The sequence below is a fragment of the Eleginops maclovinus genome, chromosome 18 (genome assembly GCF_036324505.1).
Source record: "Eleginops maclovinus isolate JMC-PN-2008 ecotype Puerto Natales chromosome 18, JC_Emac_rtc_rv5, whole genome shotgun sequence".
Lineage (NCBI taxonomy): Eukaryota > Metazoa > Chordata > Actinopteri > Perciformes > Eleginopidae > Eleginops > Eleginops maclovinus.
Window position 1 is genome coordinate 27,588,382 of NC_086366.1, and position 18,659 is coordinate 27,607,040.

Sequence of the window (18,659 nt, forward strand, 5' to 3'; positions counted from 1 at the left end):
ACACACACACACACACACACACACACACACACACACACACACACACACACACACAGGAGGACGTCAACTTCTGCTCTACTTTGTGTGAATAGATGGAAATCAGTCACAAGTATCTCTGTGCCCCATTGTGTGCTGGGAAGTCTTTGTTCGAGCATCTGTTGCCCAAACATTCTCCTCAGTGTCACTCACTCTAAATTGGTCTGTTCAGACGAGTTGTAACAAAACTCACTCCTCTTCCCATACAACACACACACACACACACACACACACACACACACACACACACACACACACACACACACACACACACACACACACACACACACACACACACACACACACACACACACACACACACACACACACGAGTAAGAGAAGCAGTTCATGTTAGTTATTTTTGTTGGATGCTGGAGGGGAGGCTTTTCCAAAAATGAACATTACTGTTAGACCATGATGTTAACCACAAAAGATTTCTTTAAAAGCTGTTTGATTTCAGTATATGAGTTGGATTAAAGCACGCCAAATATACATTTCATTTCCCAAAGAAATCCATTATATTAAGTGTAGTTAATAGAAATCTACACATCCTTTGTTCCTGCTTCTCCTTGATATTCTTTTATGTCATATAAAGATATATGTTGTCCACAGTCTGACTGATTCCAAGAGCAGCGTCATCGAGCTGAGCTGATCTGAGTCATTTTAGGAGTCATGAAACAATCTGTGCAGAAAACGGGTAAAAGATGAGGGTTAAGAAAACTGTTTTTGTAGAGATGAGAGTGAGAGGGTGGGATGGTACTCTGTTGGGTCCATGTGGGTCAGAATCAGAGCTATTGAATATGAGGGAATAGATCATTTTTCTATATTTATGTTGCATTATATTAAGCATAAGTATGTATTGTTTATTTAACTCATAAATTACTCAAGGGGAAAATAGGAATATAGCTGTAATCTTGAAACATCCGGAAAGTTACTTCTTTCTGCGCACTACATGACAAACACAGTGAAATGAGATGCAGACCGCTGAGCAATCATTTTTCAAAGATGTTTATTTTGAAATGAAATGGGACAAATATATTAAGATAAAGAGCCAGCATGTGAACATAACCCATGGAATGTAAACAATAAATGCACTTAAATTATGTAAAACAAGAGACACAATACCAAACACCACAATATAGGTTTTGCGTTGAAAAACAAAATAAATAAGACTTTAAGTTAACAAAAGTTACAAAAGCTGCTTGTTGCCAGGTCAGGGTAACAACAGGCTGCAACAACAGTCTCTGGACTCCTCAGGCGGGTCCAGGTCATTTCTCCACAAGCACAAACAATAACAGTCTTGATTTCCCCTGCCGCTCACAGTCAGCTAGCTAGCTAGCGTGCAAGGTCGACCTACAAACACATTGTCATCAAGGCAACTCTGATAGATACAATTCAACAGTAAACAAAGGTCACCTCTCTGTTTACATCACAATAGAAGATAGCAAACAGGATTTAAAGAGCGTAAGAATTTCCATACACGACGACCTAATGCGGTACAGCAGTCCAGATTCTCAGATAACGCAACATTCACAACGACATATGAACACTCTTTTAAAACATCTTCTTCTCATTTGATAGTTGTGCTGCCACTGAACTGATGATCTAAAAATAAACATATTTTAATTTATAACTGCTGACTCACACTAAGGTCATGAACCACTCTTCAAACACCATTTTGCTTTGTAAAGAGATAACATCACTAAACAAACAGAAAAACAAGGTTATTACAGTCAGAGGTGTGAGGCTTATTGGAGAGGAGCAGACTCACTGTGTGCTGACACCAGCAGCAGCAGCATGGCTAGTACTGATCCCAGACGTTTCAGTGGAGTATCATCAGAAGGCTCCTCTAGTTGCACATTGATAACCACTAACTTACACATGGAGCTGCTCATGGTGTTCACTCAGTGAGTCTTGATTTCTGCTGGCCAATCAGCCAATAAGGCAACATACGTACTTATAGAATGCCAAAAATGTGTCTCTCCCTCCCTTTTTCTCCCCTCCGCTAGCCTCATTAAAGCTACTAGATAGCATAAACCGAGCAGATGGCCATCATGAATGCAAAATAAAGCATAGTTTCTCTGGAATTATAACACAGCATGAACAGAGACAAAGCACACCTATCAACATATACAAAAACAATAAATACATCTAGAAAAATGTTAGCTATAATATCAATGATCATAAACTGTATATTACCTGCTGGTAAAAGGCTAGGCTAGCATTACTAGGTTAGCGGAACTCTAACATCAACTTTGGTAACTAGAGAGTCAGTGGGGTGCCTACATGCTGTTTTTGTTGCTAAGGTTTAGTTTAGCTATATCTTTGCCAGACAGTTAATATGGCTGACACATACAATCAGGTGGCCACAGCCAATCAAGGGATCAATCAGTGACAGCATACAGCACACATCCTCTTACGCTGACATCACTACACATTGTTGCAAGGACAAAAAAGATAAGCCAGCTGTGAGCAAACAACTAAAAGAGTTGCTCTCCAGTCAGGCACAGGGCATACATCATTAATGTTCAGACTTCATCAGGGTATGGGGAATTCTCACACAGAACTCCCCTCTGAGTTGGAAAGCATAAGGGAAAATACAGAGGCAAGTGAAGTACCCTCAAAATATTCTCTAAATTGGTATACAACAGTATACAGCAGTAACAATGGCAAACAATAACAACTTTTAAAAAATAACAATAAAACAAAAAAGGAGTCAGCTAAAACTGGACGAACACTGAGCAGCGCTACAACTGCTTGGATGAGAAATGCAATATGCACAAAGTTAGGTACTCTTACCCGGCTGGATTCAGGGAGGGGCTGAAACACTAATGTTTGCATCTAAAGCGACTTGTATCCCAACGGTTTCAAAAGTAGTTGTGATACAGGAGCCATATTTACAACCTATATTGTGTTGGGTTATTGTTTTTGGACTGGACACAAAAAAATGTATCCTCGTCACATAGATTTCAACCATAAGACCGCCCGCCCCCCACTAAACTCAGCCCTGCAGTAAACCATCCCTACTCGTCTGTGACGGACAGTCGGCTAAAGATGGGAAGGCGTCGGCCCTCGAAGCTTGGCGACTCTGTGCCGCTGGAGGCCGAGCTGAGGGAGCAGGAGGAGGTGTAGCCCTCCTCAGAGAGGGACTCAGCTGAGGAGCAGCGCTGCAGACTGTGCAGGGAGACGGGCAGCTGCTGGGGGAGGAGATAGGAGAGGTTGGGGTTCTTGGAGGTGAAAGTGGAGGCGGCAAACTTGGAGCTGATAGAATCGGTCACCGCATAGAACCGCAGAGCTGAGTCCCCGCTGTCACCAGCCAGGTCAGGGACCCCAGAAAAGGGGTAAGGACACTGCTTCAGGGACCCCTGCTCAGGGAAGAGGGGGGAAAGGAGCTCTGGGCTCACTGTGGAGGAGGGAGGAGGGGAGACTGAGGAGGCCCGGGTGAAGAGGAAGGAGGAAGGCTGCGACTCCTCCACTGGTTGAAAAGTCTGTGGAGCGGAGGAGAAGCCTGCGAAGCTGACACTGTGGCGCAGGGGGGGCCTCGTCTTGTGTTTCTGTGGGGGGCCCTCACTGCCGTCCAGCATCTCGTCTGCGTTGTGGATGAAGTGGCAGCGGGCGCCGTACGGGCAGAAGCCGATGGTGTGGAAGGTGCGGCATGGCTCCGTCTTGTACTTGGGGTGCCTGCTGAGGCCCCTCATCTCATCCATGCCGTGGGCGAACTGACACTTGGCCCCGTACTTGCAGGTCCCGTTTTCCTCATAGGTGCGGCAGAGTTCGGTCTTGTACCGGGTGGAGATGTGAGGGGGAGATACCGGGGAAACGGCGTCAGAGGGGGAGGCAATGGAAGAAAGAGAGGTGCTGCTGAGGCAGAACCCTGGTGGGGGGAGCAGCACCTTGGGGGTCAAGTTAGCCAGTTTTTCCTCTCTGGCTGCCAGGCTGTGGCCCTCGATCATGCTGACCGAGCGGTCCACTCTGAAGGGGATGTGGCTGAGCGAGGAGCGGGGGAGCTGACTGTCCTGGCTCCACTGCTGGGGGGAGGACATGTTGAACCCCCACCCGGCCGAGTCAGCTACCTCAGTGCTGCTGCTGCTGCTGCTGCTGTTGAACTTGGAGTTGGGGAGGGTCACAGGGCACAGGGAGTGTCGGCGCTGGAAGCCCAGGACTCTCTGGCTCTGCTGCTGCGGTGGCAGGGAGCCGGGGAGTGAGCCATCTGTTGCCTCCAGGCCGCGGAAATTCTGTCACACAAAAGAGAGGAGAAGAATAGATGTGAGCTTTCTGCATTCCTGGAGCGCTGGAGCGAGACCAGCAGGGCCTAGCCGAGCTGAAAGTAGATTTTAAAGCTGTGGCTAAAGCAACTGAGAACCTTTTATTAAGAAGCAGGATTGTTTTTTATCTTTAGAATGTACTAAGTTAGGCCTTAGAGCACAACAGTTTTAAGTTTCAGTGAGTAAAAACCCATAACTTGCCATGTCTTGGATCCAGGTGTAACTAGATTGCAAAGTAGCACACCCATGCACAAAAAAAACTTCATCCCGTTCTAATGATACAGCCAGTAGTAAGATAGGAAATAACTTCTAAAAAATGCTTTGTGAAAGTAAAAAGTAAAAATCCCAGAAATAAAAAAATATAAAACTACAAAACTTTTCTTGCAGTTTAAGATTTGGGGTCAGATTCTCTGATAAACAAGCTGCACATTCTACATTTCCACTCACACAATATTTCAAGACTCCAATCTAGATTCCCCCCCAAACACTGAAATTACTTTTAAATTTTTTAGAAAGGGCCGTTTTTCATCCTGAAAACCTTTCATCAATTTGTAGAGTAAGCTTCTACTTCTACCACTTTGTATCCCAGCATTTTGTTATTCCACTGAATACTGTGACATTGGTTTTAAATGTCACAAAGGTAAAGGGCTCCTCAAGGATGGCCGTTGGGTGCAGAAAGTTAAGACTTCTAAAAAGTTTGAATTGTGATTTGTTGCTCTCACCTTGAAGAACTCCTCATCTAGTTCCAGGAAAGGCGTTAGAAAGTCGGAGGGCATGGTTTGCTCCAACGTCCCCGCTGAGTGAAGGAGCTGGAGGTCTGGTCCCTCAGTGCAGGAAGGCTGGGGGGGAGAGAAGGAGTACAGAGCCTGGTCTCTGAGGAGCTGAGCCGGCAGAGAAAGGGTTTAGGGACCTGGGGAAGCCTCAGAGTCCCTTGAAGGTCGTTCTTTGATGGTCAGGAGAAACTGCTTGTCCCAGAGTGGAGAGGGGAGGTTTTGTAGGAGGGAGGGGAGAGAAATGGAGAAGTGATCCGGTCCGTTGAGAGGGAGTCAGTGAGTTGGGAGAAAGAGCAACGTGACCCTTAGGAGGAAAGTTCCCCGACCATCTGTTGAAATCTGCTTAAATAGTTGGGCCCCCCTCCCCCCCCCCCTGAGTTCTTCAGGGGGCAGGGCAGAGAGTGTGTGTGTTAATGTGTGTTAAAGTGTGTGTGTTGGGGGATGGGTTCCTGCATTGTAATAGTGTGCTGGGGGGCAGGGTGGGCACAGAAAGAAGAGAGGGGAGCTGAATGAAGCTACTTTTCTACCCATTCATTACCAAATCCTTAAAGATGCATTCTTCTCCCTCTAACCACCCCCTCTCCCTCTGTGAGGATCGATCCAGCTAAGATATAATTACAAGTGTTGCAAACACAACAAATACATGTACTGTCATTATCATAATCAGAATATCACGGTTACGGGTAGCATTATTTCTTCAGTTCATTCAAAATATGTTTGAACTGTGCTTTTTTTTAAGTCAAATGTTTTAAACAACATGAACGTCGATTAAAGGCGGCAAAGTCCACAAAGAAGGGATAAACATGGGAGAAGATGACTTTGAGTTTTTAGTAGATATATTGATCCAAAAGCAAATTCTTTTAGCGAACATAATATTTTGTCAGGATTATTCCTGAGTAAAACTGGCTTTTTATAATTTTGTGTAATTTTAAGCAACCCCACTGAGGAACATGTAGCAATAACCTGATAACTTGTTGCAGACTTGACTCCCTCTGGATTCAGTTTGTACTGGATGGAAAAGTTCACTTCCAGCACGTGATGTCCACTAGAACTTCAAGTACAAGCAATCTGGGATATTAAAAAGTGTTATGGTCTCTAATGTGACACGGTTTCTCCTGATCGATGGACGGATCTAAAATCAATAAGGTGTTAAAGCTAACAGAGATTCAATTTCTTATCTACTAGCCTAAACTAGCTTTCTAACAAAGGTGAGTTAGTTTTAACATGTCTGTGTCAGTTGTTCTACTTTTTCATCCCGCACATGTCGATTGGAAACAAAATGCCCACAGGTGTAAATGCAGTGTGAATGTGTTAGACTGACCATGTGTCCGAGGCGTGCCACACCCGGCTGAATGATTAAAGTGTTAGCTCCTGGCTCAGAGGCCTGAGGCTCAGAGATGACTTTGGTTGATCAGAAGTACTTTATTTATCCCAAACTGGGAATTTTTTTATTTTTGATAAAGACAATGTAAAAAAGTATTCACAAAAATAGTTATATTAGATGTCTTACCTTCCAAGCACAATACAGCCTTTAAAGTATTCAGTGTATATTATATTCATGGCTTCACAATTATGAGAGATAAGATCCAGCCCGTCCTTCAGCACTGATGTTTTCATCGTATCGGTTTGTCATTACAAAGCTTATTGTTGTGTTCGAATGCAAATTGAGGTCAGTAAGGAGGGTTCGAAGCTAGCAGGGTGGACATTTTTTTGATTGTTCCACAGTAACACACGGGACAAACAAAGAACGCTGGGGTTCGAATGGGTCAACAAGAGAGTTCCAACTTCCATGATTGTGCTACTAACGTTAGTCAGCAATAACAGCCCGAGGAGCAACACAATTCCACTGTTCTGAAATAGACACTGTATTTATATATTTCTTATTTAACACCAGATCATTTCAATGCTACCATGTTGACTGTCCCCTCTCTCTTATGCTAAAATGCAAAGATGTGGTTTATTATTGAAATATACTATTTAAAAAAAAGTTTTTAAGGTATACAGCTCCGGAAAAAGTGAAGAGTCCACTCCACATTTTATTAAATCTTTATCTCTACATGTATGGCAGCCATTCCAGTGTCTGTTGAATTCCAACACAGAGAAAAGTGGTCAGTAGTTCATAGAATACCATAAAATGAAAAATCATTTAACTCAAAGACATTCCTATAAATAATAAATCAAGAGAAACTGATAATGCTGAAGTGGTCTCTTCATTTTTTCGGAGCTGTATATTTTAAGCAAGATTGTACCATTTTGATTGTCCCAAACCACAGTACAGACACCTCAAATAACCAATGAAAAAATGTCATTATATCAGCTGATCAGAAGTAATGGTAGCATTAACAGAACCTCTGCCTCAGCACTGTCCATGTCTCTGTGGTCTCTGTTGCAAATAAATATTGATAGTGTGTTTGTGTTTGTTGTCTTTGGATTAACTGATTAAGCAGTGGAGGCAGCAGTAATCCAGCAGCCGCATTCTGAAAGCTAACACTGCTGTTTTAGCCATTAGAGTCTGCTGGCTTTGAAGGAGCAAATAAACAGATATATTTCCCCTCGAAAAGTGGCGTGTCAGCAAACATCTACAAGAGTGCATGCGTTAATGAGTTAATTATTCATATATGGATAAACAACCCAAAATCAATCATCTGGACTATCCCTTAAAGCACAGAGCAGCCCTGGTGGAGGCATGGTAATTTTAATGTTTAGTTTAGGTCCCAACTCTCACTGAAACTCAGAGACCACACCGAGTATGCAACAAGTGTGAGCCGGTTGTTGTGTCTCGACTATCTGATGTCAGGGGGGAGCATTGTGCCTCTGTATGGACGCTACAGGACGTTTCAGACGTGTTAATGCTGGTTGTTGCCCATTAAGTAGTCCAGTAGCTTCACAGAGGGGGTGGAAACACTGCAGTGATTATTGTAGTTTATTGTATGGTGGGAGCTTCTAATACTGAAATATAAAATGAAATGATACAATGAGAAATGATATATTTTAGTGTATAGGCATCAATACCTTTTGTTTAAATGTAGGCAAGGCAAGTTTATTTATACAGCACATTTCAACATAAGGCAATTCAAAGGGCTTTAGAAAAATGAAAGACATTGAGAGCATTAACAAATAATGAAAAAGGCTTTTTAAAAACAGTCATTAAAAAGCAAAGAGAATAAAATAAACATAAAATATAAATTACACAGGTTCAAGAATAAAAGTCACAGTGCAATGTTAGATCAGAACAGTTCAATTAAAAGAAGCGGCAAAAAGAAATGTCTTCAGCCTGGATTTAAAAGTAGTAAGAGTTGCAGCGGACCTGCAGGGTTCTGGGAGTTTGTTCCAGATATTTGGAGCATAATAACTGAACGCTGCTTCTCCTTGTTTAGTTCTGACTCTGGGGACAGAAAGCTGACCCGTTCCAGAAGACCTGAGAGTTCTGGATGATTCTTAATGTAGCAGGAGTTATGTGATCCACTCTCTTAGTGTTAGTGAGGACTCGAGCAGTAGCTGGTGTACAGCTGTAGACAAAGAGAAAAGTGCCACTGAGGTAAACATGTATTTATCCTCCATGTATAAGTGACCCGAGCAGCCACATGTTTGTTCAGATACTTTGTGGAATGATGCTTTCTACTTGGAGTTTTGAATTCCCCTGCCCCAGTCAAAAACTTAAACTGGAACGCAATACAATTTTGGACATCCAGTTCAGAAAGTGGAGAGAACCTCACATACCTCATCCTCAAGGTCTGAAACAGCTGCCACCGTGCATCACCGAGGATTATAGCATTTATCAGCACTTGCGTCTCATTGGTGTGTAATGTAACAATGAATACACACGCTCACGTCCAACCCAAAGACTCAAAGGCTTTCGTATCAGATGCACAGCAGCTAGAGCGTAGATATGGCACCGAGAATCTGAAGTCCCAGGATCCTCCAGCAATGCAACATAAATATATATGACGTAAAACAATAAAAAAATGAAAAAACAATAATATTTCTATCAGGGAAATGCTGATGCACTGTTATCAAAAGGTATTTCTAATGGTGGCCTACTATCGAACAGTCTGATCTCAATTTGATTTCTGATCAACAGAACGCAGCAGAATGAATGACAGTTTATTTCAAAGCGGCTAAGGCCAACTGTAGAACACGTAACAGACATTTCTTATCATTCACTCAAACGTTACAGCAGTGTGTGAGGTGTGTGTGTGTGTGTGTGTGTGTGTGTGTGTGTGTGTGTGTGTGTGTGTGTGTGTGTGTGTGTGTGCGTGTGTCAATGTGTGTGTGTGTGTGTATGTGTATGTGTGTGTGTGTGTGTGTGTGTGTGTGTGCGTGTGTGTGTGTGCGTGTGTGTGTTTAAGGTTAAATAACTGTAATCCAGTGTGGTTTCCTCCCTGTGGTGGGTTTGTTTGGTAACAGACTGACTCTCGCTATGTCTCTCATAACTTTCCTACACAATTAGATACCTTCCTTCTTCTTTCTTTCTTTCTTTCTTTCTTTCTTTCTTTCTTTCTTTCTTTCTTTCTTTCTTTCTAGTCATAGTCTTCTTGAATCATCTTTCTATATTTGTAGCAGACAGGGTTGACAGAGTCGAGTAATGAGAGAGAAGACACATGTGCGTCAGCCTTTACCTGTGTGGTGTACTGTGTGTGTTTCTGCGTATCGATGGTGCAAAGGAAACAGTTTCCTCTCTGCTTGTTGATGTGTTCTGAGCCCGGGACACAGAAGGGTTGGTGAGGGACAATGCTGTAAGGCGTTCATAAATAACCACAAGATGATCATCTATAAATGTCATTTTGGAAGGGTAAAAAAAACCTGCTAGAAATATAAAGGTTGCTCACACACTTTTTCATTCCTTAGTGTAATCAGTTTTTTATGTTTTGTGAATAAAATACATTTTAAATGAACAAAGAAAAATTCACATGAAGTTAGGGCTGAGAACAAAATTAGGAACATGGCCAAGTCTTTTCATGATTTTTCTGTAAAATGCAAAGTATTGTACTGTAGTGTTCTGTGGATAGGTCCCTTGCAGTGGTGGTTTTAGACCGATTTTACTGGTCGGGCCAGGCGGGGCCCAGTTATTTTATGGGGGCACAATAAACACGGGTTAAAAAAGACAAAGACAGTATAAAGGAATTGCGTAATATAAACATAAAATACAGTAATTGGTATTTGTCTCTCTACAGGTATTTTTTTCGTAACTTTAGGTTACACTTCTTTGTTTCAGTAGTTATTTTTTTCCATTTACACTACTTGTTTTCGTAGTATTTGCGGCTACACTGAATATAAGGTTCAGTCCAATCTCTGCTGTACATCCGGGTCTCTGCATCCCAAACTGGAGTATTCTATTCTTTCACATTTCAGCAACAATACCCTTCGTTTTTTAGTCTCTCAACGTCTAGGCTTGAATCCTACTTGAAGTAAAAAGAGAACAGCCTTTGGTCGGAGATGTGTTGTATTTTTTCATGCGCCCTTCAGCCGAGTTACATCAAATCCGCCTATCGTGCACATTATAGCCAAAAAATCCTAATATTATAAACTTTTCTTTTGGAGGGGGGTCCGAGGTCAGTGATATGGACGCACTGGCCCCAGTTGGCCCCTCCCTAGAACTGCCCCTGGTCACTTGAAACAAATAGACATGGACGTATTTCCTTTTCCTTGTGCAACACCTTGTAACATTTCATTAGAATCAAAAACATACACCCTAGCTTTGCCCTTAACTGGATCACAGAGGGCCATCACCTGTTGAAGCTTTCTCTTCTGCATCAGTGCCAGTCATACCAAGATAGAGGTTTACTTTAACTTACGCTGACAAATGTCAACTGCCGTGTCCTTTAGCGGAGGTCTGGGTGGAGCAGCTTCACAGAGGCTGCTACAGCTCAGTGTTTATGGCTTGCCTTTTGCTGACAACATAAACAGATGTGAGGTTTGATGCTGTCAGTTCATAAGGCTGACACTTTCACAAAAAAAACAAATATAACGTTTGATATTAAACAGACAACACACACATGATCTGAAATTCCAAGTGAGTTTGGATAGAAATGTGTTTATGGATATAGCAGTATTTGGCGTTTCCTTAATCATGCAGGATATAAAAATGGTCCACTTTTTTGAGGTAAACTCCTTTTGTCCAACTCAGCAATCCCCATCTAAATCAGTCAAACAAAAAGGCCTACAAGGAAATGCAACATGATAAATAAAAAAACCACATTTTTAAAATAAAGCCAAATATTTAATTACTGTTTAATATACTGTATACTTTTACACACACACGCACGCACGCACGCACGCACACACACACACACACACACACACACACACACACACACACACACACACACACACACACACACACACACACACACACACACACACACACACACACACACACCAGCATGCTTTTCGGCCCCCTGTCTGAGCCTGTCTTGGCCTCTTTGTTAGGGCCAGCATGACAAGAGCTCCATTGTCCAGAGGCTTCTCCATATGTTCCCATATAAAGCACAGTGAAGCTCTATGGACAATACCAGCACACACACTCTGATCTAACTGTCCTCTGTGGCTTATCAAGGCCCAGTGCCTACATGTCTGCAGTGGACCGCATGGGGAAAGTGTTTTCAAATAGAGTTGCTAGATTGATGTGATTATTCAAAGATACTACAGGTTTACACCATGGGTTTGAATTCATTTCACTTTGTTAGTTAGACATTACATTTTTCAGTCTTGTTTGTATTAATGTTGGCTCATAAAAAGCATATGTAGTTTAATCAAAAAGAAAGATTTCGGTGAACTGGAACAAAAACACTAGTTGTCTACAAAGGAGCTGATTGTGGACTACAGGAAGAGGCAGAGAAAGGCACACACACCCATCACCATCGACGGGACTCCTGTGGAGAGAGTCAGCAGCTTCAGGTTCCTCGGGGGAAACATCAGTGAGGACCTGACATGGACACATCACACCAGGGTCATATCCAAGATGGCTCGACAGCGGCTCTTCTTCCTCCGCAGGCTGCGGAACTTCAACATGGACTCCACTCTGCAACTTCTATAGGTGCACCATCGAGAGTATCCTGACTGGCTGCATCACCGCCTGGTATGGCAGTTGCACCGCCCTCAAACGTAAGACTCTACAGAGGGTGGTGAAAACTGCTCAGCACAACACCAGGACGGAGCTGCCATCCATGAAGGACCTCTACACCCAGCGGTGTAGGAAGAAGGCCGGTAGGATATTAAAGGACCCCCATCACCCCAGCAACAATCAGTTCTTTCTGCTGCCGTCTGGCAGACGGTACCGCAGCATCCGGACCAAGACCACCAGACTCAGAGACAGTTTTATACCACAGGCTATAAGACTGCTGAACTCCTGAGCTCTGTGAATGTCTACTCACATCTTTTTATAGTACACACATACATATATATATATATATATATTATACACATCTGCCATACATATCTGTTTATAGTACACATATCTATATATTATACATATCTGTTTATAGTACACATATCTATATATTATACATATCTGCCATATACATCTGCTATACATAATATATGCATCTGTCCATACCTCCTCATTCAACAGTGTAAAGTGTTTAAATACTCTCAATGTATTCCACATATGTATATATTTCACATCCTCAAATCTTTATTGTTGTTATTGTAAATATTCTTCTCTCTTTTTGCACTATTTTATTTATCTTATTTGCACCATGTATGTTGAGTTGTAGAGACCTAGTAGTTTGGGACCAAATGTGACAGTGGGGTAATCTGCGCCATGTCCGGCCCCCTGCATGTTCTTCCCAGTCATTATGAACCAAAAAGGAGTTTTCAGAAAATGAGAAGGCATCTGACAGGGACAATCTCCTGTTACTTCTGGACCCCCGGAAATATCTTGACAAGACACAGAGAGACAAGGCGTTGTCGTTGTGTTTCTATGGATAGAGTGATTACGGGAAGCAATACGCTCAGTGTTGCTCACCACTTTAAGCTGATGCCAAGCGCTTCGCTCAGAGATCCAAATTATTTCAACTCTGTCCAACTTAACGGTAACCTTTCGGCAGGCAACCAATCAGATAACAGCTGTTTGTAACAAAATATAACTGCAGTTTTCACCACAAGGCTTTGCACCGAACTTCGCGATGAGCAAAAGGAAAATCGCACATTAACAGCTAACAGTCGCATTGACACCAAATTGGCCGCTTCTTTAAAATAATGAGTCCTGCCATTCATCTGAATGTGGAGAGTGCAAAATCATACATGACTGCAGCCTAACCCTGACTAACTCCTGGATGTGTTAGGCTGGTGGCCGCTTTACAGCCAACCATAACATCACATTAAAGAGAATTTAGGGTCTTTTGGAAAGCTGTATCTCTGCAGATAGCAATGTTTTCATTATCTGAGGATTTGATGTCTCCATTGCGTTTGTTTGGACTCATTAAAGTTCTTTGAGATTAGTCTTTTGGTTATCAGCACATTGTTGTGTGTTGCTGGTGAGTATTTTAAATGCAACCTTCAATTGCTGCAGTTGCATCCTTTGTAGTTCCACATGAGGCCGGTGAGCTGTTTACATCCTACATAAAAACAAATGATGCTTTTAATATTCATCATCAGGCTCTTTAGGGCCGTTTCTATTTCAGGTCGGCTCTAAATGGTCGTCAAGTGGCCTGTTTGCAAAGCTACAGTGTATTGTGTTCACCCCAGTGCTAGTTTGTAGTGGCGGTACCTTCCTCCGTCCATCAATGTAAATGAGGGCCATAATCACGAGATATTCACATCCTTGTGTCACCTAATATTGAGAGTCTTCATTGTGGAAATGCATGTATGCCCTCGCTACATAATACAAACAAATCAAGCTGTGTTCAAGATATTGTGACTATCTATCAACATCTTTGCCCCCTACATCCACACCTTCCAACACTGGAGTTGGAGTGCTGCCTTGGTTACGTAGTTGCCATCAGGATACAGGTAGCACATTTTTGTCAGGGCTTGTGTATTCTATTAGTCGCTAAGCCTTATTGCTACACCCGCTATTAGAAAGCCACGGTGTTTCTCACAGTCTCCCCACTTTGGTCCTCTAACATCATTAGAACAGAACTGTTAGTGCCAATAGAGATCACAGGGCCACAGAAACTATGTGCTTTTGACATGGTGATTTAGTGGTCTTTTTCTAAAGTGCCAGGAAATATTTTGAGCCCTGATTAAAGTGAAAAGTTATAGAGATTAATGATGACTCCAGTTGAGAAATGAACATGTCGTTGAAGCTGAGAGATAAATGGTGACCCCAGGCAGTTGGTGACTGTTATACGGAGCTAGATAAATCACTGTGCAGGGACCTACACAAACAACCATGTCATGACAAGCTGAAGGAGGATATTTCACTGAGTCTTTGGCCTCGTTCCATCCACCGAGCCAGCTTCCTCTCTGCTACTGCTGTTTTATATCAGAAAACATGCTCTCTGTGTGGGAAACTGAAATGATTAAATCTTTGTATCTAAATAACCACAAAATATTAGATACTTTTCAGTTCTGGCTTTAGAACTTACCACAGAACTGAAACAGCTCTATTGAAAGTTGTTAACAACCTAAGAGTCATCAACAACATCCAACAATGTAGCTTTTCTCTTTTTGTAAGACCTGAGTGCAGCATTTGATACTATTGATCACAACATTTGAATAAGTCGTCTAGAGAAGTGGGTTGGTCTCCCTAGGACAGTACTTGGCTGGTTTCTATCGTCCCTAAACGACAGGAAAATGTTTATAAACTTGGGAGACTGTGCGTCAGATACAGTCGACATTCAGTATGGTGTTCCTCAAGGAAGCATCCTAGGACCTATCCTGTTCTCTCTGTACATGCTCCCTCTAGACAACATTATTAATCAGAATGATGTTACATATCAATGTACGCAACTGTATGTCTCCATTTTGCCAGAAAACCCTAGTTCTTTTAAAGCGCATTGAACCTCATTGAACGCATTGAACCATGTTACCGTCTCAATGACGGTAACATGTGGATGAGAAGTAACTAAAACAGAATGAGCAGAAAACAGAAATTTTCAAATTCAGAACCGCACAAACTTGAGTCTGTGCTATCCAGCATGTGACATTTCGTAAAAAAACAAGTTACAAATCTGGGTGTCATTTTTTTAGACTGTGATCTTAACTTTATTAGCAATTAGCCATTTAAAACTCATTTAAAAAAGCCATTCAAACTAGCTGCACCTTTACCAGCTCTGAGAACACTTTAATGATCAATAATTATAAAACATATCAGAGATATTATTCTGAAATGGACCAATCAAACAATGACTACTTTTACTGTCGCTACTTTAAGTACATTTAGATGAGAGTACTTTCTACTTTCACTGGAGGAACATTTAGAATACTTTTACTGTGACAGAGTATTCCTACACTCTGGTACTTCTACTTTACTCAAGTACAAGATCTGAGTACTTCTACTTCTACTGAAGTACAAGATTGGAGTACTTCTCCCACCTCTGCTTATTCCCATCATCAGGCCTACAGACTCTCATTCACTCACTCTGATCCTCCATCAGGCCGTATGGCTCCTTATATCCTTATATCCTTCCAACTGACCAACTGGATTTAACCCCCACACAAGCACACACACACACACACACACACACACACACACACACACACACACACACACACACACACACACACACACACACACACACACACACACACACACACACACACACACACACACACACACACACACACACACACACACACACACACACACACACACACACACACACACACACACACAGCTAACCGTTTGATCACTCTCTCTTTCTCCACCATAAGGAATCCCTGACTCTTCAGTTCACTCTCGAGGAGGGAAGCCGCAGCTGGCTCTGCTTCCTGGAAGGATGAGTGTGTGAATGTGTGTATATTGGATGGGATGTGGGGTGTGGTGGTGGTGGGGGAGGGGGAGTTCAACAGGGTGTTAACAGCGTCCAGTGAATTATGTTTTGACAAAAGAGTGGACCCCCTGTTGCTATAATTTTCCCGCCAGTCAGTTTCCTGTTTCCTGGAATCTGGCAACGTGTCACACACAAACACACACGCAGGCCATTTGGTGCCAGCTGCTCACTATGATGCAACAGCATAGTGAGCAGCAAGCCTACAGGGCATCTGGTTAATAAAGACTTCCTTTCATCAAATCCCTTGGACATAATCCGCACACTATTTTATCACATCGCTTAGAAATCGCCTTAAAAACCCGTGGGACGGAGGATCTGCAGAATCCTTTTCATGTTGTGACAAACAACAAAAAGATTATCTTGCACAGTGAAGCTGACTCAGTGTTTTATTCTTACAACATGTTCAACACATGGTTTATTCTTTCAGTAGTTGGCACAGTTGGGAATAAAACAAATATAAAACTAGAGTCAACAGATATCTAATTATTATATTTGGGAGCCGATTATGGTGTGTATTAATCAACAGACTGAAGATATTAAATCCTGTTAACATACAGTGATGTTGGAATTTAATGCTGTGAGGTTGAGCATTTTTTTTTTTTTTTACTCCGCGTGGTGGCGGTGTGTGTTTGGGGGGCTAAATCAAAATCAAATTCTGCTTAGGGTCCCCTAAAGGCTCGGGCCGGCACTGATATCTTCACTTCCTGCCATTTGCCAGACCACTGAATGCTGTCTGGAGCCTGTGTGTTTCCCCCGGTATCTAAACCTAAACCAGTCAGATTAGCCCATTACTCCGACACCCCAACTGGGCCAAAAGTCAATTAGTCTGAGAGCCCATTTTCCCCAAAACAATCAGACTGCTTCGAAGGGAATTGTGCTGAAGACACACTCCCTCCCTGCAACAAACAGAAGCACATATGGCTAATCATTATACCGGTGTTTCTGGGTTACCTGACTGCTCGACAAATGGACTTTAGTCAAATTCAAGCTTTCAACAATGGGCAGTCCCAGTCATAGCTGCATACATTCAATTGTAATTTATGCATTTATTACTATTTATTCAATTAAAAAAGGTCAACATTATGCAGCTTTGAGTGCAATTACAGATGTATGAGCGTGCAGAGCAGAGGATGCTGCGCAGACACTCAAATGTTCACTACAAATGTTTCTGAGGACAAATGCCAGCCTCATCTCTTAAACATGACACACACAAACACACACACACAGGAATAAACACAAACCTCCCATGGCAAACTGTTAACTGCCTCAACTGTTACTAAGGTGTGTGTAGGACAGACGGGACCTTGTTCCCTTCAGACAGCCCCAGTCTGCTGATACAGTGTGATGTAAAACACACACACACACACACACCGGGTCAGGGTATGAGTGGTGCTGTTTGGTGCTAAATGAGACCAGTCTCCTCAGCAGCTGTGTGTGTATGTGTGTGTGTGTGTGTGTGTGTGTGTGTGTGTGTGTGTGTGTGTGTGTGTGTGTGTGTGTGTGTGTGTGTGTGTGTGTGTGTGTGTGTGTGTGTGTGTGTGTGTGTGTGTGTGTGTGTGTGTGTGTCTTTCCTTCAGCTGTTAGCGGCCTACTCTCTAGTGATGTTATAGTAGATAGTCACAGTACAGGTTGTGTACTGGGTTACCTTACTCTTCATTATTGCATGCCTTTTGTAACCTGCTATGCCACGTTGTGTTGGAACACTGGACATGTGCCGCTGCGGGACTGATGACAAATGTTGATTCTGAGGCGATGGGGGTCTGTATAGTTAGTAACAGTAAACACTAGTAATACAAGTTACTGAAAGTTTGTAATGACTTCAATATTGAAAAACGAATGCTCATGAAGCAGAACTTGCTTCAGATTCCCCCCCTGCTACAGAGGGAACCGTGGCTGTAGACCAGGACCCTATGAGACCAGAGGTCAAAGGTCATCTCCCTGTTTATTGTTGCATTCAGTTTCCCCTTCAGATGCTATGTGACACATGTCTGAAGTGGTTTGAAGAGTACCTGCACTGCACTGACTACATCCCCTTTGTCTCCATGCACTTCATATCATTGATAATAAAGGGATTCTGATTCTGATTCTGATTCTGATTCTGATCCGAAGAGCGTATTAAAAGAAACAATAATGTTCTGGAATTGTCTAGTTTTCCAATCCTACAATAATAACAGAAATAAATGCAATGCTGGACTTTGAATTGGATAACAGTTTCACCGAGATATATTTAGGTAATATACCTGTCGAATTTTGTCGAAAATAATGTTCAGGACAAGTTTCTTCTTAAAATATTACTGATACCTGGCAAAAAAGCAGTTACAAAAAATGGCGTGTGAAATAAAACTGACTTTTTCTTTTAGACTCTGTAGTGATACATTTGACAATTACTGGTCCAAAAGGGTCTTTCACATGAAGATGTTTGTTACACAATACGTGGATATTTTTCTGGTACAGGGGATCTGTGGTCTTCTTCCTGGTTTCCTGTGTGCGATGTGTCTACTCACCTCTGATGCTGGACTGGAATGCACACACATTTGTTGTGAACCCGTTTTGAGGGACAGTGCCCCATGGCACTGGACTAATTGCTGTGAACATATTCATGTATTGTAATGCCTCTGGTGACCTATATGTTGTTTGTGTTGTATTTG

General features: G+C 42.4%; 1 protein-coding gene across 1 annotated transcript; it reads right to left on the reverse strand.

The window, feature by feature from the left end:
- Window positions 1-1,028: 1,028 nt before the first annotated feature.
- On the reverse strand, window positions 1,029-5,372 carry sb:cb81 (mRNA decay activator protein ZFP36L1-like). Its single transcript, XM_063906802.1, has 2 exons — window positions 5,024-5,372; window positions 1,029-4,271 (listed from the first exon to the last, which is right to left on the reverse strand). The coding sequence occupies exons 1-2, from the start codon at window positions 5,075-5,077 to the stop codon at window positions 3,060-3,062; spliced, it is 1,266 nt and encodes a 421-aa protein (XP_063762872.1). The 5' UTR covers window positions 5,078-5,372; the 3' UTR covers window positions 1,029-3,059.
- Window positions 5,373-18,659: the final 13,287 nt, after the last annotated feature.

Bases quoted from the DNA above. Each gene is read 5' to 3' on its own strand.
- sb:cb81 (XM_063906802.1), bottom strand. From the start codon at position 5,077: ATGCCCTCCGACTTTCTAACGCCTTTCCTGGAACTAGATGAGGAGTTC. The intron at 4,272-5,023 runs GTGAGAGCAACA...TTTGTGTGACAG, and splicing joins TAGATGAGGAGTTCTTCAAG to AATTTCCGCGGCCTGGAGGC.